The sequence below is a fragment of the Larus michahellis genome, chromosome 2, assembly GCF_964199755.1.
Source record: "Larus michahellis chromosome 2, bLarMic1.1, whole genome shotgun sequence".
Taxonomy (NCBI): Eukaryota; Metazoa; Chordata; class Aves; order Charadriiformes; family Laridae; genus Larus; species Larus michahellis.
The window spans coordinates 53456664-53482030 of NC_133897.1; the positions used below are offsets into that span (position 1 = coordinate 53456664).

At 40.3% G+C, this 25367-nt stretch overlaps 1 protein-coding gene across 6 annotated transcripts in view; it reads right to left on the minus strand.

The window, feature by feature from the left end:
• SEPTIN7 (septin 7) overlaps positions 1-23634 on the minus strand; it is an 82475-nt gene extending 58841 nt beyond the window's left edge. For 2 of the 6 annotated variants that reach the window (XM_074575467.1, XM_074575463.1), the window contains exons 1-2: positions 23022-23634; positions 4772-4874 (exon numbers count right to left, since the gene is read on the minus strand). In XM_074575467.1, the coding sequence (XP_074431568.1) occupies positions 4772-4781 (10 nt within the window). In that variant the 5' untranslated portion in view covers positions 4782-4874; positions 23022-23634. Of the gene's footprint in view, positions 1-4771; positions 4875-6613; positions 6713-23021 lie in introns of all 6 variants that reach the window. The other 4 variants (XM_074575469.1, XM_074575464.1, XM_074575468.1 and 1 more) reach the window with 4 other exon arrangements.
• Between the last annotated feature and the right edge of the window lie 1733 nt (positions 23635-25367).

The following is a 25367-nucleotide window of genomic DNA, read 5'->3' on the forward strand; positions in this document are numbered from 1 at the left end:
ATGTTATTCATGGCTTTAAAACTGGGGGGGGGAAGGTATCAGACTAGCAATGAACAAGTAGCTGTGAGCATCTGAGGCTTCTGGTACCACTGGTTGGCTTGATAAATAAACTGACCCAGAAAGTGAACAAATGAAAGGAGTAATTCAAATCAGAACATGATCCATCACCAGAAGATACCAGTATTAAACCAGTTCAAGTTCAGTGAACAATAAAAGTACTTTAAAATCATAGTGTGCTTTCTCTTTAACTTAAAGCCTTGCAAAATACAGCCCTTTCCTTTTCAGCCATGCCAAAAAGCAATGTTTAAACCAAAACATTTGAGCATGCATATAATTACAAACAAAATACTATGACAGTACTGCACAACATTTTCCTTTAAGTTGTAATCTACAGGTGATCTACAAAGCTAAAGTGACAATTAGAAAACAAAACAGACAATTTACTATAGGAGAGGTTTCAAAACAGCTTTCAGAGTCAAAGCTACCGAACAGTTGCTCAAGAAAGAGAAACTCTGTAGAAAGGTCTTCTGGAAAGTCTCTTGACTGTAAGTGATCTGCACGTTGCAAATCAGACGATTTTTAAAAAAAATAAAAATAAAAAAAATTTAGGAGTCCAACCTTTACTAAGGCTCATGAAGCCTGAACGTCTCAAAGTATATAGCTCTAAGAAAAGCCACCCCAAATAATTATTCTTAAGTACATAAAATCTATAGGAGAAAAGAATTTTTAAAAATTATGACTTTGCATCTACTTGTGTGTTGATTCAAATTACACCTTACTATCACAATTTCAATACAAGAACAACAAAAGCGGGATTTCCTGATTCAGTGTTTAGAAAAAAAGACACACTGAAAAGCAACTGTTTGTCTACACCTCATCACACTAAAACAAGAAGAAAAACACACACCCACTACTTAAGCAAGTGTAATTACATTAATAAACAGACATAACTACAACTTCACAATTAAGATTTTCTTTAACTGTGAGGTACTAACCATGGTAGTTATTACTTCTGGAAGTTTTCTTTACTTAAGCATCTGACTTAAGCACGTACTTTCCTCCAAAAAACCTATACAGCAGAGAAATACAGAGAATACACTTTGGATTTCAAATAGACCAAATATTTATGTTGGGTTCTCAAGCATTTCAACAACTGTCTTATACTTGAAGAGATTACACAAGATTATGAAGGAAGCAGCCTCCCTGCTGCTTCAAGGGAAACTTGACATTTTTTCCACTGGCAAGTTTTAATATTTCAGATGTAGAATTAGTTGCTTTAAACTGCTATTTAAACGTCTTATTTTGAAAGCATCAAGAATGAAGCTCGGTTTAATGCATATTAGTGCCTACTTTATGTCTTAGCCTCAGAGGAGGTGCTTCTTAGTTTTTATTCTATAAAACCAAGTCATTTCAGCAGTAGCGTGATTTAAACTACTGATCAGCCTTTTTGAATATGACTAATATGAAATTCGTTGTCTCATGAAGTTTTTAAAGACAAATCTATGTCCAATGACAACTGATCAATAAGGAAAACAAAAAGGGCTATCTCAGTCTTCAGTTTCTTAAGAAAAGTTTAGAAATGCCACCAAACAAATCAATACAACTTAGAGAAAACGTAAACACAGTTAATTTTATAGAAACATTGAAATGTTTATTATGGCTGAATATTATAAAGTAATCCCAGTTCCCATTAAGGTTAACTTTTCACTGATTCTTAAAACGTTACATATGAAAAGGATACTTTAACATCAGCTTTTTATAGTTACATGTGTGTAGTTCATAAACACTCCACCCTTTAGTTACATTTAATATAAATGCCAGAACACCTGGAAATTAGCAACTATATTTACAGAAAAGCCTCAAATAAAGTAATCTTATTGAGTCCTGACTCAAAGTGCAAGTTACAGGACAGAGCGCTGCCCACACAGCTGAAATGAAGCCAATTCCAAAACAATGCCTCCAACCAGCTTAGATCAGCTCAGATAAGCAGCACCTATATACTGAACCTGCTCCAGAAACCATGCTCTAGACTATTCAACATCTACTCGGCCTTATGCACGCCCAAATTTAAAAGCCCCCTCTCCAACTTCACTGGCACAATGGAAGTTCAGGAAGCCACCACACGCTGCCATGGGCAGCCCCAACATCTCTAGGGCAATGACAGTAACGTGGCAGCCTGAGGAATACGCATTTTATGGAGTATGTTCATGCTTTATGGACAAAAAAGGTTCTGTAAAACTGACCTATCTCCCTGCAAAAATTTTTACTGGAAACAATGTCAGCTCTGTTGGATGCTGTACTTACTACTTCCTCAGTGACAAATAGTTAAACTGAAAACTGAATTGTTTCTACAACAGTTAGGGCAGCTGTACAACCATACAGGCAAATCCCCCCAAAACGCTGATCTGATGACTTTTTATACTACACATTTCAAGGTAATGACGCCAGATACCACGCTATGTGCATCTATTAAGTTTAACTGATAATCCCAGACTAAATGGACAACAGAAAAATAGTTTCTATACAAATGCACTAGCTGCAATACCAAGCCTTATAGACACCTGAAAATAGCTGGACACAAAGATCACAGATCCCAAACATGGTTTGCTTTCTCCCATGTACTTGTTTAGCAACCACAAGCATTGTTTTTCTCATTTTTCATTTCAGAACAAACAGGTAACATACTGACACTGAAGTACCTGTAAATAAAGCATAGCCAGCAGACTAGTAATTGTCCAACCTACAGTAAAAGGCAGCCATGCACACATGATTCTTGGTAGTAGAAAGAGCAAGAGGACATTTTAGATTATCTCCAAGAGATGATATATACAATATTCTTATTCAGCCAACACTGCCCATATACAGATTAGCACTACATTCTGAAACTTTGAAGTTTTAGTAAGTATAGATAATTGCATTTACTACTACAGAACTGTAACATAATGTCAACTAAAGAACTCAAACCAAGTCAGAGTACACTTTCTCAAAGGATGAATGCAACAATAAATAATTAGAAGTCTAAGAATTTAATTGCACATTATGATGTTTACCAACAAGTGATCAGTAAAACACAAACTATTTCACCTTCATATTTAAAATAGATGCATTTTTTCAGGATATACTAATACCAGACATCACTGAAACAAATTAATTTCTCCCCCCACACCCTTCCCCAGATGTTTGAGTACTAAAAGATCAGCCATCATTTTGTTTAAACGCTCACTTTCAAGTATCTGATTTCTATACTTGAGCGTTGGGAGGAGACAATTAGATGCATTTTTAAGTCCTAGTATTAAGTGCAAAAATACTAAAACTAGTAACAAAATTTTCAGATCAAGATCTTATTTCCAATCTAATTTTGGACCAACCTTTCTTCTCGATGGCCACAATTTTCTACAGTTATCCTAAGTGCAAATGCATTAGACTGCACTACAGGCAAAAGTAAGAACACCAAGGTAACATCACACACTTCCTCCAGTTCTAATGCTACACCTACTACTTGTGCTTTAAGCAACTTGCTTTTTGCAAGAATTAAACTTTGAAGTACAAATTATACCCCATTCTGGAATACTACTTTATGAAGACAGTTCCCTCCCTCCCCCCTTTTTCCTGGAGATAGCAGAAAACCAGATTTTATTTAAGACTTAAGATTAACAGTTTTGTACCAAATAATGATTTATGTACTTGGATGCTAGACTACAAAGGAACCCGTAATCAAGTTCCAAAAGAAAAAAAGCAACCCTCAAATTTTAAAATTTTAACTCAGTTTGTAATCAAAAGAAAATTTTAAGTGATCTACAATGAGTTTTCACCAATTTGACCTTGATTTCTAACTCCATCAATAGTACTATTATGTAACATGCTACATGTACACAACGACTGCACAAGATATCCATTGTATTGATGACAAAACATCAAAGCATTATCAAGCTAGCCAAATTACAAGAGATAAAGGCAGACATCAACAAAGAGACAACTGGCTATAACAAAACATCTTTTAAATTATTATTTTAACCATTAGCACGTCAAAACTGAGTCACATATCCAATACATACATATTAGTTACACACAAATGTACCCAACCTTAATAACAATCTACTATCATACAAGTACTCAAAAGATGGGGGGAGGAGGGAAGGGAAGGGGTGAGGAAATCAGATGTCCTAGCAGGAGAGTGATGAACTGTTCTGCATGGCATTATTTGTCCATACTAACTATAGTTTCCCATTCTCTGTAGTCCATAGGGAAAGCACTGTTTACATTTGGTTTTCTTTGCAACCATACAAACTAGAAAGGTTTGTTCAAATTAAAGCTTTGATTTTGTAGCACAGTTTTGTGGCCACAGAAGTGCAGGATATACAGGATCCTGCTGCATGGTTATGTGCAAGGAAAGATTCCAGCTTTACTTTTGGATCCCAGTTTACCGTGTTACACTCAACTGAAAAAGCAGGTCGATTTTTTTATTCAAATGAAAATCCAGGTTCAAATTACTTCTATTATGTCATACTTGCAAGTCACATTTTAGACTACATCCACACCAAACTCTTTTCTTAGACCATATGAACAATACAGTTCTCATTCTTTATTGTCCTCCTCACCTACTTGCATATCAGACATGTTCTTTTAAAACACTCTAGATTTAACAGTCTAGAAGAGGAAGATCCGTATTTTCTCACGAGATCACGCCAAACATATTTACATCATCATCGCAGATTTTAAGAGCTATGTCTATATACCCCTAACCCCACTCAAAGCAAAGAAAGAAACTTACCTACTACCATGAGTGTGAATTCAAATCCTCTCTTCACAGACTTCCGGTAAACTTGATTTGGAAGATTTGCAAACCCCACATATCCTTCAAGGTTCTTCTGTTGCTAAGGCAAGAGATATTTAGGAAAAATGTTAAAACAAAAGCTTGTAACTTCTTACTTCGCTTGTATTTATTATTTTTTTTAAGTTATTTAAATGTTCACTTCATTTTCACATTTGTAGAAAGGTGCTATCTACCCAACCTGTCAATAACCTAAGCTGTCTAAATCAAAGACAGCGCAATGAACTGTGACAATACATAAGAAAAAAAAAATATTATTTTTGACTGGATAGCCAGAAGACTGGCACAGAAAGTTATCTATGCTAACAGTATTTTGAGCAAGTATAATTACCACATTATGACTGCAAGCATCAGAGTGTACAAGTGCAAACAGATTAAAATATAATAAACTTTGTTCTAATGCCCATTTGAAACACAGGCAAGTAGTACGAGTGTAGCTCGCCTATACTCCTGAGAGTCATGGTGGTACTGCCCCAATATGAGGGGGACTAACTCAACACCCTCTCCTTCTGGGTCACACAATTGGAGGACTTCATATTAAATCTAGATCTACACTAACACAGCATGCACTGCAACAAACCCTCCATAAAGGCAAAACTTCAGTTGCCTTGGACTGTGATGAAGTTTTTCAAAATATTGCCTACTACTAAAAGAGAGGAGAATTCAGGGTACTAGCCATTACTTCTTCTCACCACATTAATGAAAATATTGAAGATGTGAATATCGAAGTGCCGCTTCCTCACTGTACTAGACCCAGCAAAACACCAGAGATCAGCTATGCTACTTTTAAACCGCTCCTCCAGTAGAATCCTAGAAATGTCTTAGATATCACAGCAGGTCTGAGGATTGTCTTATGAGACAAGGCAGTTTAATTCTTTTACAGAGAATCTGAAAATACTTTTGGAGACAACTGCCTGCTTAAAGCAAGACAAGCTACTGTTTCTCATGGAGCAGTGATTTCAGCTTTTAGGCTTTATGTCCATCCAAAGTTGAGAGGATGTGATTTGATACTACTTCAATTTCAGAGCTTAAGAGAGTTATGTACATCCACAGAGCTGAAGCACTATCTACTCTACAAGTTTAAATTCCCCCCCCATCTTCAAGAGTATAGAGGAATTCTAAAAAATAATTAAAAAAATAATCTGTTCTACTACACACACTATTGACTCAGAACTTCTCTGTATGGGATACAGTATGGTTGATTTAAGTTTGGTATGTGATTTACTCATGCTTATTTGGATTTTTTTTTCTAAAATTGACAGAATAAACTTATTACAGTAATAGCTGCTAGTTTAAAATTATTTTTTAATTAAAACAAACATTCTTTGCAACAATATAAAAACACTATCCCTTTTAAAGCATTAAATGCAAGAAGAACTAGCTTCTTTGCAATCCAACAGCACCAGTCAATGAACCGACTCTGCTTTAAGTCACATAACTGATATCTCAATTTGGCAAACAAACCATTATTCTCAAGCAGTGCTACACTGCTACAAAGGCATATTATACTGGTGCCATCATCAAATTTAAATAAGTCTGAGAAGGCCAAACTTAGCAGGACTATGTTGAAAAAGATAAGATTTAATCCTAGTGCAAATTAGTACCAGCTCTCATTTAGTGATAATACACTGCATTAATTCTCCTTCAAGTTTAAAAAAAGGCAGTATCTTTGAACTCATTAACTCATACAGAACAAAAGAGGAACACCTAATGATAGCCAGCTAAAGCTAGGTGTTAATAGTTTCTAAATTCAAACACACACAATGCAACAAATGTTATTACTTCTCTAAATGTAGGAATGTTTGCCTTGTGTCATCAAGAAACTCTTTTTTTAAGATGCTTTTTGTTTCAATTCAGCCTTTGGTGCAGCAATAGCCTCATCTGAAAGGTTTCAAAGGATTAAAAAAAAAATCAGGCAGGAATTTAAAAATCCAAAGACTGTTTACTTATCCACTCTATTGCTACAACTACATGCAAGGAATAAAGTCTATCACAATCTAAAACTCTGAACAGGAGCCAGTGCTTCAGAGATATTACATGACATGCAGATGGGTGCTCCTTAAGATATTAAAGAACTCCTTAACAGTGCAGGTCCTTAATAACTATTAAGGATATGCAATTTCTATTCATCCTACCAGATGCAATATCTAATCACAGCCAGACCCTCCTTATAGTTCTACTTGCCAACTACCTGCATCTTTTAATGCCTACATACCTTTTAATGCATGTCATGCTTACCAGAAACAACTCAACCCCTCATTAAACCTAGGTAATACTTCTTTTGCCTAAAAGAATGGGCTAACGTATAATTCTTCTTTTAAATTATTTTTATTTCTCTTCCCTTCCCCTTCGCATATAGCTTCACATTTAGGATAGTTTTACTACTAAGAACTTTAAGAATGTATGAAATGCTAAACAAGAATAGATGGCAACTTTTGGGTCATTTGCTCTGTTAAGTGGGTCTATAGCATTTACACCCACAATTTTAGATAATGAAATATAAATATTACTAACCTGAAAGATGTATGAAGTGTTACACTTAGCATTAATGCTATATTTAATGTGAGCATTTATACTCCATAGGAAAGAGCCTTTTAAAAAACTGAAGTCAAATGACAGATTCAGATTTCTGGTATACCAATACCAATTAAATTTGAAGCTTTCAACATACTGATTTTAAATGGTTGCATTCAATCATAACTTGCTACTTCTAAATGGACCAAAACAAACTAGGAATTGAGTTTCTTAAATTCCTGCAACAGTTTTTAAAATAAGTTACTTATTACTTTTTTTGTTGAAGCATTGACTTCCACTGTATCGATCATTGTGCCAGGTGAGATCTCATGTTTCTAATACTTAGAGTGGCTTCCCCTTAAATTTTATTCCTTCTTGATTTTCAACCAGCTGCTACTTAAGCTTAATTTCAGCTTGCCTACTAAAACACTAACACTTTTTCTATTTCCACAATAACTGTAATACATCCTTATCAAAGTAATACTTACAGCTACTTTGTAAACAACACATTTCCATCATTTCCAGTGTTGAAGATATCGATAGAATACATCCAAAAGTAGTCCAGTAAAACGATGAATTTGAACCATTGCAGCAACGAGACCAGGCAGGTACAGCAGCAATCCAGAAAGAGAAACAGGGGTGGTGTGAAGAAAGAATGAAAAGGAAAGAAAAAGTTACTTACATTTGACCAACAAAGTTACACACAATGCTTGGCATACAGTGGTTTATGCAACCTTAATTTAGTTTGGTTTATATATATTACAGCTTTGTTTCATGATAATACACTACATGACCTCCACACCATTTCATGATCAATACAGCTAGTTATCTGATAGTTCTTTTTACTCTAGATATTCAGTGTGCTTTTTGTTTACTATATGCTATCTGAACCTGTTAATGTGTTCAAGGGTATTTATTTTCTTCAGAGACACTCACCAGAACATGTAATCTCATTTCACCACACTACTGCACAATATTTTTATTTTAGAGTGGAAAAGGTACAAAGATCAAAGCCATCATCATCATAAATGTCTCTCAGGATTTTGTATTTCTATGTCACTTTATACATTCAGTGAACAGTGGCAATTCACTTCACTTGCAATACTGAGCATTAGAGCACTGCTACAAATTTGGGCATAACTATCACGGTTGAACAGCCAGAAAATAAATAACAAATTAGGGGGCACAAGTTAAGTGTCTGTTCAGCATCGCCTAATCCTGTGGATGACAAGAGGCCTATGCTAGTTTTCCAACATAGCACTTAAAATACTTTAACTACAAACCCTTACCACAAAGACCCTTTAAATTTCTGTTTTTCACTAACATCTTCTCATGCTTGAGTATTTCAAGCAACCAATAGAGGAAAAAAAAAAAAAAAAAAAGAGGAAAAAAATCATCTCAATACCAAGTTCTAGGCCAGCAGTCAACGATGCTTCTGCACCCTAACATCTAATTTTTTAATCAGTCCTGTACTCCCAGAGGCTCAGAGCCTATTTTTAGAAAGTTTACACTACAGTTCAAAGTGGCACTGGGGTCCTCTCCTCCTTTTCTACCTAACGGGATATGACCTTTCTGTTTTCACAGTCCCCCTCATGTTCTATCAGTGTCCCGAGCCATAACAATTCAGCACATTGGGTACTTTGCGGCTGCACTCTTCCAAGAGGACAAAAAAGCAAAGCACTGCTGATCAGTTCCAGTTCCTCCCTGTGCACAAGAAAGGTGGCACAAGATGCTCCATGTAGCTTTGGGAAGAGGACAGATGCATGTGCAGTAGAACTGAAGCAGGCTGTACAAGCTGGGATACAACTAGTACTGCAGATCCTGCAGCAGTATGAATGCCCAAAGGTTTTGATATCAACCATGCTAAGCACACTATTATATCACTACTTTCAACTTTGAAACAATGTAGCATTGTCAAGCACAGATGACTTCTACCTCAGTTCACCAAGCCCACAGGAGGCCCTGGTTCCCTACAGAAAAGCAGTATTACTGAACTGCATGATTTTAAAACTACCATCCATCAAGAACAGCCACGTGGGCCAGACCAAAGCTCCTGCCTTCAACAGTGGCCAAAAACATGCATCTAAGGTAGCGCATACCACTGGGTAAACAGATGGCAGTATTTCTCCAAACACCTCCGCAGCCACCAAAAAATCTACCTCAAGTAATTTTTAAGATGCGGACATTTTTCCAGTTAAACGGCATTTCATTGATTTCTTTTCTGTGCACTCATACACTCTTCTTAGCATCACTTAAATAGAGCATCCACAAGAGCCCCTTTACCAAGGACTCCCTCTGATTAAAGGTACATTGTTAAAGGGAGGACGTTATCGTTTCAAAATCACCGCCTGTTAGTGTAATTGCTGCACAGTACTACCTGTGTTGGAAAACAGCCTTAATAAACCAGCATACTTCATTGAGAAGAAGATGATTCATACCTCTGCTGCTCTCCTACAACACTCTTCTAGCTCCCTGCTCTCCTGGAGAGTCCAGGGTGAGAGCTACACACAGTATCCAAGAGGCAAAACAGATCCACAGTCTGAACGTGTGGTATCTCTTGTTCTCTGACCCTTTCCTACTGATTCCCAACATGCAATTTGGTTTTCTTTTGACTACTTCCGAGTACTGAGCTGATGATACAGTCAACTATACACAGGCCCAAGACCTTGCTCCTGAGCTTATACAGATGTTCACAGCTTACTAATATGAGCACACAGCAGAAAAGCAGGCTGCGTATATATCACTTTACATTCACCTAACACTGCATTTCAGCTACCATTTTATATCAAGTCTTCTAACATTTTTAAGACCCTGTAGTTGCCATCATCTCTGCTCTAATGGCACACATGAAGGCAAGCCACACAAACAATTATCAATTTGGCCTTAGATGACTTTTCATGCATCCACTCTCTGCACTCAATATTACTTTAATGTAGGTCTCCCCCAAGCAAAACGTCAAAGCCCACATAAACCAGCTGCAGAGCTAGCGTTTTTAGATCCATCATCTGAACCAGTGGATTAATAGCCAGCAGCAAGCTGCTGTAACTACGTAAATGAATGAAGAGAGAGAAAGGAGGCACCATCAGTGGCTTTCTAAGGAGTTTTATGGAAGACCACTGACAATAAAAAAAAAAAATAATCTTCTTTTCCTTGATTTCTATCAAGCCTGTCTATCATCTTTGTTATTGCCCACACACCATAATTCACATTTCTCCTTCATTCTGTGCTGTGACCAGGAATGATAAAATTCCTTCTTCAGGTACTACCATCTGGGTCAAAAGATATCAGTCTGTGGCACAAGGTCCATTGCCTGACAAAACAGCGTACCTTAACCCTCTTAACAAGACGGGATGCAAATCCAAGCTGAGCTAAAGCCACTTTTTGCCTCTACCACACACAACTTGAGAGCTCAGCTCACGCTCTACATGGGTAAGTGCAGCTGCAGCGCACTGGTAGTATCCAGCAGCCTGTTACATGACGTTATGAGAACTCTTCAAGGATTTATGACACAGCCAAACTAGTACAAAATATTAATGTTTCAATATGGAGGCAATACATAAAACATAAAGCTAAAACATATCCCTATTGTGTCCTGTCACATCCCAGAGGCAGACTGCAACTGCACATGTCTTGCAACTGACTTTTTTGTTGCCACTTTCTTAAAACAGGAGCTTTAGGTATCAGTATTTGGTGTAGTGCTTCTACAGGCCCTGAGCACTTCTTAATACAATAGATTAAGATATATGCAATCCACATTAAAAAAAAAAAATTAAAGTATGTAAATAACAATACAAAAGGGGGAAACTCATCAGCTCTAGCTGTAAACTTAAATTTATGCTGAACATCTACAAACATGTTTCTCTTGTCACTATTCAAAGTAAAGTAAAAACTTCTGCCAGCTCAATAAAGTTTACTGTAATCTGCACAGTAGAAGTCTAGTACTGATAGAAAGGACATCAACACTTTTATTCCCTCAAACAGGCATCAACTGCAGACAGCAGAAACCTATTAAAAGCCTTCTTTTATAATTAGACAACCTGGCTTTCAAGTGCAAACCTAGGGTCTTGCCTACATTAGGAAAAAAAAAAAAACTATCCTCAAAAAGGAGCCAAAAAAATAAAATTGTTTTGATGTTTTGATGATCCTTAACCATGATTAAGGAATCAGGATCTCTCAGTCTCTAGGAGAAAGATGATTAAGTCAATAATCAATAATTTCAATCGCTGATCCAGTGAATGCATTTTCAATTCAACTGTTCCTGAAAATCTCACTGGGCATAGTGAGTCAGTATCAGCAAAGAGTGAGCTTTAGGCCATCTCTCTTTTCCTGTGCCAGACACTATCATCTGGTTTATTAACGGACAGTGTTAAAACACACGTGATGTCTAAGAGCAAAAAGGTTCTGCAAGAAGGATTCTGCACTGTAAAAGATCAGAAAGAGCAGACCACACAGTCCATCTGTTGAGCTACAGGCAGCACGTCCAGAAGGAAAGCAGAAAACTCTGAAGAGAAACAAAGGGGATGTAGCAGGCACACTGGTAAACCTTAGCTTGCCTGTTAAAAAGAGATTTGCCAGCCTTCAGAGCCAGTGTACAATATACAAGGGCAGGCTGAGCAAACTGCGCACAGACCGCAGCAGACATAGCAAATACAGCCAGTGCTACAATTCTTACAGCGGCCAAAGTAGTGCAAGAAAGCAGACAACTACAGGAAAATGAAGTCAGTTAACTATTTAGAAAAACAAAACTAATTATAGATGTGGGGAGGAGGATAAAAGGCTGTCAAACTACCAAAGCAGCCCTGTATAGCTACAGCACGCAGTATTAAAGGAAGTTCTATCCATGATGACTCTTTAAAACATTTATACTAGCTACCCATACTGACAGTTTTTATGTAATAGTTCATCCTTCGCTAGAATTAGCTAGACAACTAATTCCTCGAAGAAAAAGTAAGCCTTTTTTGTGCATTTTAAATACAATTTAAGAGTACAGGAATATGATTGTAAAGCTTGTCCTTTTTGTGCATTTTCTCCTTTACTCTGGCTTTAAGAAAGCCTTGGTCTGCCTGCAGAAAGCAGCACACAAACGACCACCACACAGCAACTTGCATCTAACTGAAATGACCAACTCAAAATCAAATCTGACAGTAAAGTGACCAATTATCTTCCACTCCATAAAGTAGGGGTCAAAATGACTACAGTAAGAAACGGCATAGAAAACAGGGAAGCCTACAGAAAGAGGTCATCAAAACAGCAGCCAGGAACTAGTGTCAGGAACAGCAGCAGATCGAGCATCAACCACACCTCACTTGTCTATCTCCACTTTTAACCTACCTTCTTTCCTAACTCCTCCTCCTCCTCACTTTTGCTATCATTGAATGTTTATTCCAATACACACACTGAGAGGAGTGCTGAAGACGCAAAGGAAAAATATTTTGAAACAACCTATGAAAGATTCCTGGATACAAAACCTCCAAGGGAAAGAAAAAACAACACTAAACAAAAAAAAAACAAACCAAAAAAAAACCCAAAAAACACAACTAAAACAAAACACAAAACCAACACACACCAACCCAAGCAAAATTAAAAAAGTATCTATCTGTATTGGACTTCATATTTAACAAATCTCTTGTCTATTTAGTTTGTGGAAGCTTCCCAAAGAGATGTAAATAAAAGATTTTAAGAGAATTTTAAAAAAAAGCAACTGGTGGGAATTTTCAGGCACTTTTATCTCCTGCTAGTTTCATCTCCTATGAAATCAATTAAACCATGGGTCTGAAAAGAGACATTTTTAAGGAAATAGAAATTCTCCACAAAGTAGGTTAGTCCCTCAACCTGGAGACCATTTCAAGAGTCTTACTCAGCACTGGAAACATAGTAGGAAGAAGCAATGAAGCATATTAAGAAATACATTGAAGTACCATGCTATCACGTATCATTTAGTTCCTTTGTCATTTCCTTTTAATCTAAGTTACTGTTGAGCATTTTTCAGTTCCTTTAGGTTCACCTTAACATTGCATTTTCCTTCAAAATTTGCATACAGATTGGCCAGTTAACACAAAGACTCAGCAGGTAGTGATAAATCATGGTTTATAGGTTTAGACCTATCAAAAAAAAAAAAAAAAAGAAGATAACAAAACCAAATGAACTAATTCCCTCCCTCTCCCACCCCAAATCTCTGGGTGGAGCAGCAGCAACAGCAAGGGCATCTCACATCTGCCCAAGCACAGCAGTGAATTTTTCAGGAAGAGCAGATTCCTGCAATCCAACTGGCAGTATTTCAACTGAGAGACTCCAAAAAAGAGCATTTGCAGGTGTGGACTCTGCGCTCCCTTCTGTTCTACGCCTTGAATACTAACAGAAGTGAACTCCCCTGCTATATATCCTATCCCATTCTCCTCAGCAAGCAGCTGTAAGGATGGCAATATAAGAAACAGTATTTGCTACACTTCTAGCCTGAAGAGCTTACTATTCTATCTAATAAGATTTCCCGAAATGTAGATGCAGAAATGCTAACGAGAGGTGAATCACTCACGCAGAAATACTTGAGTATGTTCAACACACTTTAAGTGAAGAGTGTTCCCCTTAAAATCACGAGAGAAATTACAGTATTTCACCTCTGGTGCTTCTGTTAACATGAGGAATTCTCATTTAAAGTAACTAGGGTGAAGGGCTTTCACCATACATTTCTGTATGGTGGATGCAACTCATTCCCATATGGAAGCCATGTGTTTTTCTGTATATTCTCTTGTTTTCCCATACTAGTTTCTATGCTGAACACCTCAAGCTTTGACTTAGTAGAAGCCTTGTAGGTTTCACCAAGGAAGTCATTTTAAGCTAAAATTGTCTAAGAGACATGTCCCTGCCACTTGTCCTTTAAGGCTTATTGTATTTCTGTGCTGTAGCAAACTAGCACCCCAAAACAGCGAAACCCAAGTTCTTCTGAAAGCACTGATTCTTTCGTCTCAGACAAGTAATTCCTTTAGAAAAATTAAAATGTATCTTGAGATTATCTCATCATTAACAAGCTGTTACCAACTAATCATTTAAAACACATTTTCAGGAAAAAAAGCACTGTGGTAGTTCAAAGTTAAATTATTGTACTTTTTATCACTTGAAGCAGGTTAGGTATTTTTCCCACCACGTTCATTTCCCCCATGACAGCATATTTTAATGACACTAAAAGACAGAAGTTAGACTTTAATTATAAGCTGAATTTTCAGGATACTCTGAAATCATGTTTATTTTTGTTTCAATACTTCTACTACAAGGCTCATCAAACACTACCAGGAGAGGTCCTTAGGGATATTATTAAATTACTAATACTTAGAGGATTTTACTTTTTAACTATTTCCATGCTGTCTGAGGAGTTCTGTATTTATAATATAAATAACTCTAATGAGATGAAGATTAAAAGAAGAGACACAGGTGCTATTTTAAAGAATTATGCCAACTAATAAAAACTCTTCATATGGTAAACTTAGATGTTCTGAAACACAGCTGGCTGGCTGCATGGTTTTTAATTGTCTTTATTTTTAAGCTAGAGAGATACCACAGAAAGATAGCTCCCATTATAATTACTGTGTAAGGAAGATAGTAAGCAAAACTTAAGATTGTTTCCCTGCGGGTTGCAATGGCAACTGATACAAAAGAATGGTCCATACCGATAATAAAATGTATCATCCAGGTTTAGTATTAAGACTACAACAATACGTAATTGGTATAATTACCACTAATCTCTAGTATAAGTTAGCAGTTAAAAACCCTAAGTTTTGGGTTCACTTATCCCATGTCAAGGAATTAATTTTTAACTTGTCATTCCCTGCATATGTTTTTTAAATAGGAAGGCAACCTATTTGAGAGCATCCAGAACACCAGCAGTCTAATTGCCTTGGATGACAAAACTAAAGACTGCAAGGACTGAAGCCACAGCTCGATAGTGAACCATCCCAGTGATCGACAGCACCAAACCTGTCAGTTTCTCAACTTCCCAAGTACTTCTGATTTTGGCATTAGTAACAAAGCTGGCTGTGAAGTGCATGCATTACATGGTCCAATATGTATACCAGCAGAGCATCTACCCTGCATGATCAGCCACGCGAAATTTCAGAGTGGGAGTTAACTCCCCTCCATACCTGGCTGCCACACCAGAGTACTTGATGGGCAAGATTCACAAGTGGGAACACAATTCAAAAGAATAAGAAACCCAGAACTATTTTTGCTACCCACAGCAACAAAGACTTGAACATACCGAAACAGAATCACCTTTACCTAAGGGGATATTGGTTGGTTTACAGGCATATTGCTAGGCAAGAAGTCAGAGACACAAAGCTTGGGACAAGTGAAATTCATTCAGTGACCAGATTAGAGGCCATCCATTGAATATTTCTTTGGAGAAGCCGTGTCTTTATCACTTTCAAAATCTTCTCCAAAATCAACTCATACTTGTATATGTTTGGACAAACAAGATGTCACTGTCCCTTCATTACTAAGGTATTAACGCCCAAATAACTTCACTTGGTCTACATAAACTACTGAGTACCGATGTAATTTTGAACTTACCCCCTGAAAATTTCAATTTTTTAAGGATCCAAAACACAACAAATCTTAAAGATCTTTTACAGAGGCCCTGGTAAACACCCAAAAAGGAACAAACATCAACAAGCTCAAAAATTAACTTGCTAATTAAATTTGAAACTCCTAGTAAGGAAAAACTCCCTGCTGAAATTCCCAGCTTTCCTTGCAAATTTCTATAGGGTGGGGGCTCATTACCCCTACCTTCTCCACCTTTCAAGCATCTAGTCTTCAGTATTGTTTCGAACTTGTAACATGAAGAAATGTTTCCTTTAACTCATTAAAAAAGAAATTCCTTTCAATCACAACCACAACTTTACAAGAACTGAAAAAGGACTGAACAATCATATCCACTAGTTTTTGCCCCAGTCTCTTTAAGGTCTTGTTCCCCATTGCTTCAGCCTGTCACTTTCAAACTGCAGGTTCCTTACACTGTTCTGAAAACTTATAGGTTTGCAGATGCCCACAGAATTCCAAATAAAAGCACTGAAGGTCAATACTTGGCACCACTGAACAGTAGGGCCGTGAGCTTCAGTAACTAATACTGCAGCAGTTTGCAGGCTATTCTCCTCTGCAAGTTCTTCCTCAACTGAGTGCTAAAAAGACAGAGAACACAGAAAGCAGCAACAGCACGGCTCCCCTTTACCCATCATCAAGAGATTAACTCAGACCTTGATTTTGCACCATCTGGCAAAGCCTCCCAAGAGGAAACTAATTTAGTCTTGAATCTCTTGGTTTGTTAGCATACCTTTACTAACTACAGTTAGGAAGCATTTGTTTCCAGAAGCATGGGGTGGGAGGGAGAAATGAGAAGATGGGTTTCTTGGCCTCTTTCTACTTTGGAAATTTTCACTGTCCCAAACTTGAAACCATTCAATTACATTTAAGCCAGCATCTGGAACTCAGATTTTGAGTCATATACTCCAAGGTTTGCATTCTTGTTTTAAAAAGCTACAGTGAGTATTGGTAAAGCTGCACAGCCAGAAAAAACTTTGCTGTCAGAAAGCTTCCAGAAAAATTGCGTTTCTCCAGCATTAGATTTTAATGCCTTGCAACTGTTTTGTTTTTGACAAATCAGCTAAAACTGGCATCTCAACTTACTTCAGATACCAGCACAGTTAGGATCTAGTCAGGACTACAAGACCCTCTGCACTGCCAGATTTCTGCAGCCATCATTAGTCAGGGCTTTAGTTTTGCAAATCACTCAAGAGAGTCCTAATGGTAATATTAGTATTACCATAAACATCTTAGGTAATGACGTAACCGCAGATAATAAAAAGCAAGTCACCTCACCCATTCAGTGCTCAAGCAGTAAATGACAGCAGCTGAAACAAGAGCCATTAAACTTTGCCCACTTGTGTTTATCCTCAGCGAAGTCACCAGCTCAGCACCAAGGGGAGAATACTAACCTCTTAACCGTGAGCATTCATTCCTCCAACAGCACAGGGTTTTCCTCTTCCCTATCTTAACCACTGGTAGAGTGGAAATAAACAAGCTGTACAACTAGATCAACTACCATGTATCTCTTGTGCCTTGGGCACAATACCACAACTTTCAGCCTACATTAAGATTCAGTGCTAGGGTAGGAACAGAACATCAAGCTTGCTTCTCTTCGCAGCAGTGCCATGTTACACAAGTCTAAAACAGGCACTAAACCAGGATTCTGCATACCTGTTTACTGCCGAAATGGTCGGCTGAAGTTCCATCTCTTCCTAGAGCACACTTGCGTTTCTTTTTTCATGCTACGGAAGGTTCAGGGAGCTCAACTGATAGAAAGAAAAATAATCTTGAGGAAGAAAAAACAGGCAGTTCCTGTGAGCTGAGCTCCATGAACTGTCTGTCAGGTCAAAAAGGCACCGCTGCAAGGGTTGGGAGAGCAGCAGAGTTGCTTCCTTTCAAGCAGCTGGCCAAAAGATTCACCTAGCAACTGTACCATCAGGGGTGAGCTTAGGCTTCCCGGGTATCAGTTCTGGTAACTGTACAGCTAGGGAACCAGCCAGATTAGCTCACATATCCAGCTGAAAACTACTCTACCCTAAGGTTAACCTTCCATTACATCAGCAAGTTCATCTCATCATACGAGTACATGAGCACTAGAGGTAACACAAAGGAGAAGAGAAAAACACACAATCAAGATAGTGTTTTTCAGTTGCAGTCCAGTTATGTCAGCGTAAGCTACGGAATTGCATGATAAGGTTCTTAAGAAAGAACAAAAAGGAAAGCAGGGGCTGCTGTTTGAAAATGCTGCTGGGCATACTAAAACTTCCATCAAACTGTGAACAAATTACACATAAATGAGATTAAAATACTCCAACTGGCCAACACTGGAAAAGGTTTTATTTAAGCTTTATTTAACATTAACTTAAGCATTCTTGGCAATTTTGACCACCTCACTAGGTCAAATCTCATTTTATTTAAAGTTCAACTTGAATCATTACATGAAGGTCTTCTAATGTACGAGATATAAAAAGAGGTACTATTTCATACATTATTCTTCTAATAATCTGCCTGCTCATAATACAGTGACAACCACTGGCACCAATATCAACATTCATACCATCTTACATTTTTCTCAGTATCAACTGCAATGACCTACAATGCTTTTTCAGGCAAACGTCACACCAGAAATTCTGCCACCCATTACTTTGGCTGCCTTTCTCTTTTTCTCTATTACAAAGGTCTCTTTGTAATAACGTTACTGTATGATAGGCTGATTTCTACAAATAATAAGACTATTTTGATTGGAATTTGATAAACTGCTACCTTGTAGCTCAACACTCACCAACAATGTTAAAGAGTACGGCCTATATATATATCTATTTGCATTTCTCTTTCTGGTCATTGTTCCCATCATGCTTTACCCCAAAGCACTGGAAAAGGCTTAGTATGTGATATTCTCTCCTTTGAGGGCATGCTTCACTGTCACCCCTTGGTCTTTTTTGTGGTCAAATGAAAGACGAGTCTAAAGCCTTTTTTTTTTTTTTTCTTTCTTCCTTTAGGTCTTGTATCTTTTGTGTGTATGATGCGAATTTTCCATTTAAAAAGCTCTATTTTAAAAATGCTGACACCAAACCTAGGTGCTGTATCTTAATATCGATCCCCCTAAAGCTACAGTGAGTCAAAGGAGGGAGAAATCTTCCTAATGTTTTAATCAATCCTCCCCCTGACTGTAGGTCCTAACATCTTCATTATTCAGGTTAGAAAACAATAACCAATAGAAAAGCACACAACTGTTAAGTGGAAAACGGGAAAAAAAGCAATTGAAAAACTTACATCTTCAGATGCAATTTTCAATGTTGACAAAAAAAAATTTCTATGTCTTCTGTGCTACTAAGAAGTAATTCAGTTCTATTTTAGTTGCTTAAGTGCTTCTGAATGTAACACCCATAGTGTTATTGTTCTGTAATACTGCTTCCAAAATTATTTGCAAATGCATTCTGAACTATCATTGCGCTAAATGATAGAAATCTGGCATGAAAAAGGCCACACAAAGAGCCATTTGAAAATAAGATACAGAGCTAGAGCCACTAAAGAACGGATTCCCCATAAGCAGCTTGAAGAAGGGCTACTGGCCAGCGCGCTACTCTGTACAGCAGCGCTACCAGTCCAGACACTGAAGTCGGTGTGCGACTGGCAGGTTTCTGTAAGGCACATTGAGAAGCGTGGAACGGCACTGATGCACAAAAACCAGAAGTAAGATTAAGTGGCTTTTGCGGGAAGGAAGTCCAGCATGTACATCAGAAGAAGGTTTAGTCAGGCGTGTGTTTCACATACCTCTAGCTCAAACTCTGTCAAAAGGAAAGTGGATACATATTGCCTTCTGAAGTGTTTATGAGCCTACTGGTTACTTTTCCATTTTTAATGTAACACAAAGAATGCCATAACTTATAGTAGCTTCACAGCCATGCTTGTGCAATGCAGCAGATATCTAGTTTTGCAGGGCAGCTGCATTAAACTAAAGGAGGAGGCAAAACCGACAAGCTATGTAAGTAAATATTGATTTGATTCTTTCATATTAAAGAAAAAAATACAAATATAAAAGAGCTAACTGATGACATTACAGAGCTATCACGATGCTATCATTAAACCAGGACTGGAAAAAAGTTCAATTTGACTCACCCTTGACATATGTGAAACTCACTCTGGCAAGGTGAGCAGGAAGTCACTGGTTTCTGTGAACCAAGTTTCTGGCCCTCACAGTTGAGAAATGTCTTTACCTCACCTATGCCACCATCCCCACCTCTGCAAGACATCTATTCTATAAACATCATCTCAAGACGTTCAAACCCTCCTAGGGAATAGTTTGTGTCCGCCTACGGTTTAACACTACCCCAAATTTGAATTACTAATTTAAACGAGACTTAACTAAACTACTTAAATGGTGACTAAATGCCATTCTAATTACAGAGAACACATTTGCAATTAGCTAGCTTATTTCAGGAGTTAGAGTACCAACTTACAGAAAACAGAACGTCGCTCATACATACGCATCTCTGGTCTAGACAGGTTAAGTGAATAGTCTGGCCATAAATTAAAGCTAAAAATGTATGTCACGCTACAGTTCCAAGTGGAAACCTCTCTCTTACACCTTCTCAGAGGCAGATTTTCCTTCACTGACTTTATCTTTAAAATGAGGTTTTGAATCTATAGCCACTGTATTTTATAACTATTTGTTGTCTTAATGGGTATTTTAAGATAGTATTAAGAACACCACTACTGCACCATTGGGTAAGCTACTAAAACTGCAGAAATTTAAGTACAAGAAGTATGAGCCTGACCCATGGAAGACAGTAATACCACTAAGATGCCAGTCAGAGGAAAAAAAAAAAAGAAGATAGTACTACTGTGCCCGTTTAGACATTTTCATGCAAAAAGAAAGCAAAATCTATTGCATTTTAGCTTACAAAGAAAACAAATTTGATCCTTTATTTCCATGTAAGATAAACAATCAAGTTTTTATCCCTTTATAAACAAACCCACGTTTGTTTGTCACACTGAGTATACATCTGAAGCACCATTTTAACTGAGACTAGTCGCTTGTCCTTGTGGGTAAACTGAAGGAAATGCTGTGAGTTATTATCAGCACATAGACTGATATGCGCAGTTCTGGGTGCATTTGCTTCAATTTCATAATGACTAAATAACAACCCTTTCTTCCACAGTAGCAAATGCAGAACAGGTGATGCCCTTGCATTTCAATTCAGGTTTCAACACAGACAAGGCAGTAACCAACGTTTAAAGCAATGGCTTTTTGAAGTCTGCTCTCCTAAATAAAATTTCTGTTTATTGGGTTTTGTTATTCAAGTGTTAGCTTAAGAAAAAATAATAAAAAAAAAATTTAAAAATGCGGTCATCTGAAGCCAGAAGGAAATAATGCTCTCATGTTCACAAGTCATCGGTCAAAGATGCTAGCGATCTCAGAGAGCAAACAAAATTCAACACTACGAACTAAGCAGGTATCAAGTGAAAGATGTTAAACACTACACAAAAATACATCTTCCCCAATTTCCTAATGTTTCAGCAGGCAAGAATTTTCAAATATATGGAAGGAATTATAAAGGAGAAATACTTCACAATAATATTAGTTTGATATTTCAGTGAAAGTTCTAGTCGGAAATTAAGTTATCACTGAGCACTGAAAAGCTACTACAAAAAAAAAAATCTTGCATAAGAAGGTATGGTCTACCTTTTAGCTGAAAGATACAGCAGTGGCCCATCTAACTTTCATGGGAGCTGAGCCTGCATACTCACACAAGCTGGCATTTTTTTTGGCCCCGATTTTTATACAGATCGTAGGTATTTCTACATACGGAAGCATTTCTTTCACTGAACATAACCTAAAGCCACTGTCAGTCAGAGAGAGATTCCAACGGCCAAGAAAAAAAAACAACATTCAGTGAATGGGTACTTCTGACAGTCTTCTGTTCACTGCTTTCTCATCTGCAGGAGGCGGCACACAAACTGCACGCAGAAGATTCTTGAACGTTGTCTTTCACAGAATAACATTTGTACGTAACTGGTTCAGCGTGAAGCCAAACAACTTCACGCTAAAATAAGCTGAGCTGCGTTTCCTTAAGCCGCTCATTAAAATTTCCGTATGGAATCGCGCCTTTTCCCAGTCACCCTCCCGAAACACTGACCCCCCCCCTCTAATTTATGCCGCAGGACTGGGTGGCCGAGCGAGGCGATCACACGGAAACCGCTCAGGAAGCATTTCATACGGATGCTCGCAAGTCGTAATTTTTAACCTTTATTTTGTTTTAAAAGCGACGGGCCGAGGCCCTGTTCCTGTGGCAGGGGCCGGAGCGGGCGCGGACCGGGCACCCCGCGGAGGCGGCGACGAGCCCCGTGCACGCCAAATAAAAGCCAGACCCGAGCGGCATAAAGCCCTAGGAGCAACAACAAAACTTAAAAAAAAGGGGGAAAAAAAGAAAAGCAGCTACCGAGGCAGGCGGGCGGGCACGGCGCGGTGCCTCCGGCCCTCTCCCGCCGCCGCACACGCACAGGCGCCCCCTTCCTCCCCGGTCCTCCTCCTCCTCCACCCCTCGGCGCCGTGATTTCAGTCCCACCCGCTCCTCTCCCGCATATTTGAAGGCTGCTTTAATTCCTGCAGCGAATTCCTCCCTCCCAAATTTGGGCGCAAAAGGAGAAAAGGGGGAGGAGGGATGGGGAATGGGGGGGGAGGCGGAGGGAAGGAACGGGAGAAAGCCAGGGAGAAGAAACATCTCCGGCATTCTGGCCGCCTGGCTCCCCGGCTCCGCGCAGGCATTATACAATTTCGGCGAGGCAGGAAGTGACTGCGGGGGGGGGGGAGTGGGAGAAGGAGGTGGGGGGAAGGCGGCGGTGAGGGGCGCTGGAGCCGCATCTCAGGAGGAGGAAGGCGGGGGGGGAGGGAGACGAGAGGGACGGGGGGCCCCGCAGCGGGGCCGCCGCTCCGCCCGGCAGCCGGTCCGCGCCGCGGTGATGGGGGGGGGGGGTCTCGGCGGTGCACCCCCCCGCCGCCTCCCATCCCACCCATCATGGAGACCCCGCGGCCGCAGCCTCCCGCCTCGGACTGTCACGTCCCCCCACACACACGCGCCTCGGCCCCGGGCTGGAGACTCACCCATGGCGCTGGCCGGCGGCGGCGGTGGTGTCGCTGCCGCTGCTGACGCTGGGCTCCGGCTGGCTGCCCTCCTTCCCTGCCTGCCTCCCGCCCTCCCCGCCTTCCCTCAGTCGCGGCGGTAGCGAGCGGGCCGCCCCCTCCTCCCCGCGCGCCTCCCGCCAGCCAACCCGGCGGCCGCCGCGGCGATTCTCCAACGCCCCCTACGCCGATTGCGCCGAGGGGCCGCGGCCCTTCCGCACAGCGCCTACGCTCTGGCGGGCCGGATAGACGGACTCAGCGGCTCGGCTCGGCTCCACCGCCTGCTCCTCCTCCTCTTTCTTCCTCGCCGCCGCCTCCACCCCGCTCCTCACACTCTCGCTCTTTGCCCGCCTCCCCGAGCACGCAGCGGCGGCGGCTTCCGGCTCAGCGTGGGTCTCGCCGTGGTCCCCACGTCTCTATCCCGCGCCCAGCCCAGCCCAGCCCGAGATCGAACTGTTATTTCCTCCCGCTCCGTGTCAGAGAAAAAAGGGACCGCTCGGCGGTCATTTTGGAACCGGGCACGCTCAGGGAGCGCCGAAGTTCCCACGGCGGCTGCAGGGCTTTGCCCGGAACAAAGATGGCTGCCGGCGCGGACGGGCTGAGCGAAGCGGTTACAACGCCCCCTCTTTCCCCGGCGTTATTCTCGGAGCATGGCTAGTGCGTACGCGCCTTGCGGAGCCCATTAAGGGCTACGGCGCCTTACGCTCCGTCCGCACGCCCGCCCACGCAGTTGGCGTGCGAGAGCAGGAGAGGGAGACCCGGCGACGGGAAGAGAGGGGCCGGGGGGAGCTTTTAGGCTGGGGGCGCTGGGGCGAGGGCCCGCCGGCCTCCCTCATCCCCACCGAACGCTCCGGCTGTGGCTGACGGTCCGTCCCTCTGCTTCCCCATTACGTCCGCCCGGCTGAGGAGAGAGCCCCGCCGCGGCGTGGTAGGGGAGAGCCCGGCGCCGTCCCGCCCCTGAATGAGGCGTTTGGGTCCCGCTCGAAACCGCCGCCTCATCGCGGAGCCGCTTCCCGCCGCGGCCGTGCGCTCCCCGGCTGCCGACGCCCCGGCGTGTGCCCGCCGGGGCTGGCGGGAGCGGGCCCTTCTTGCCATCAGGAGGTGATAATTTGTTGCCCAAGTCCTCCCAAATGAATGAGAACTCATTTAAAAAAAAAATAAAATGCCATTTGAATGCTGCTGTTGGCAGGCACCACATATAAAATCCGTCTAGGAGGCCAAAGGGCTGCTCGTACACCCTGGGAATCACCATGACAAGCCCTACCGCTTGGGCTGGTCTGGCACGTTCCCGAGACCCTGGGTTGGCTCCTCGGAAATGCTGCTACAAGTTGGGGTAAGCGTCCACTGTGGTAAAGAAGTGACACCGGAAAAGGATGGACTCCAAGGGAGGCAGAAAAACGAATTTTGCCTTTCCTATTCCGATACAGCTCTCAACATGTATTTCCTCTTTATGTTTGGGACGAGTATCTTTGGAGCCTTTTAAACTCTGGGATATTTTATGCCCCAACTGAAATACTGGATGCCTGTATTTATGATGTGTGATTTGAAATCTAACATACTTTCTTTTGTGTTAGGGATTTCCGAGTGTGGTCCGTTCCTTTCCCTTTTATTTCACACAAGGCACAGCATACTTCTCTAGCAGGGAAAGGTACTTGGCAAAAAGGGAAAACTATATAAATTTATTGTGCCTATGATATAATTTGTTTCTGCCATTGTTAAGAGTACATTTTAAGAGCGTTCCCTGGTACTAGAAGGATGAAAATAGTGGTTTTAATTTCAGCAGCAAAAGGAAAACTTTCAATAATGCAGTATTTCAGTAGGTAGAGTCATAGCAAGACAGACAGAAGCAACAATGATGACGCTAAGATTGTCCTTGTTTTCGATTTCCACCCAATTCTTTCTTGTCTAAGTCTGACTTCCTTTTTCGGGTGCATTTGATAAACAAATACTTTTCGCAACAACAAGGAAAACGCATCATCTTTTCAGAAAGGTATGTAGCGCTGCACAATGTGGTTCAGCACTGTTTAAGAAGTGGTGGCGTTACAATATACTGCGGTTCTCGGATGCCCAAGGGAAAGAGATTTTTATTATCGTTGGTCACAGGACTGCCAAATGTTATCTCATAAATCTGTGTCTCTCACAATGGATGAGGTAAGAAATAACCTCTTTTTTCATTCTGGTTGGTTTAGGTGGTAATGTCCATGGCAATAAGATATAGCTACATTGCTTTCGTGGTTATTTGAATACCAAAAAGAGACATTTTACACCACAGAAGTTGTTCACTGAATACAAAATATGGTCCCTGCAGCTCTCCCATAAAAATACATT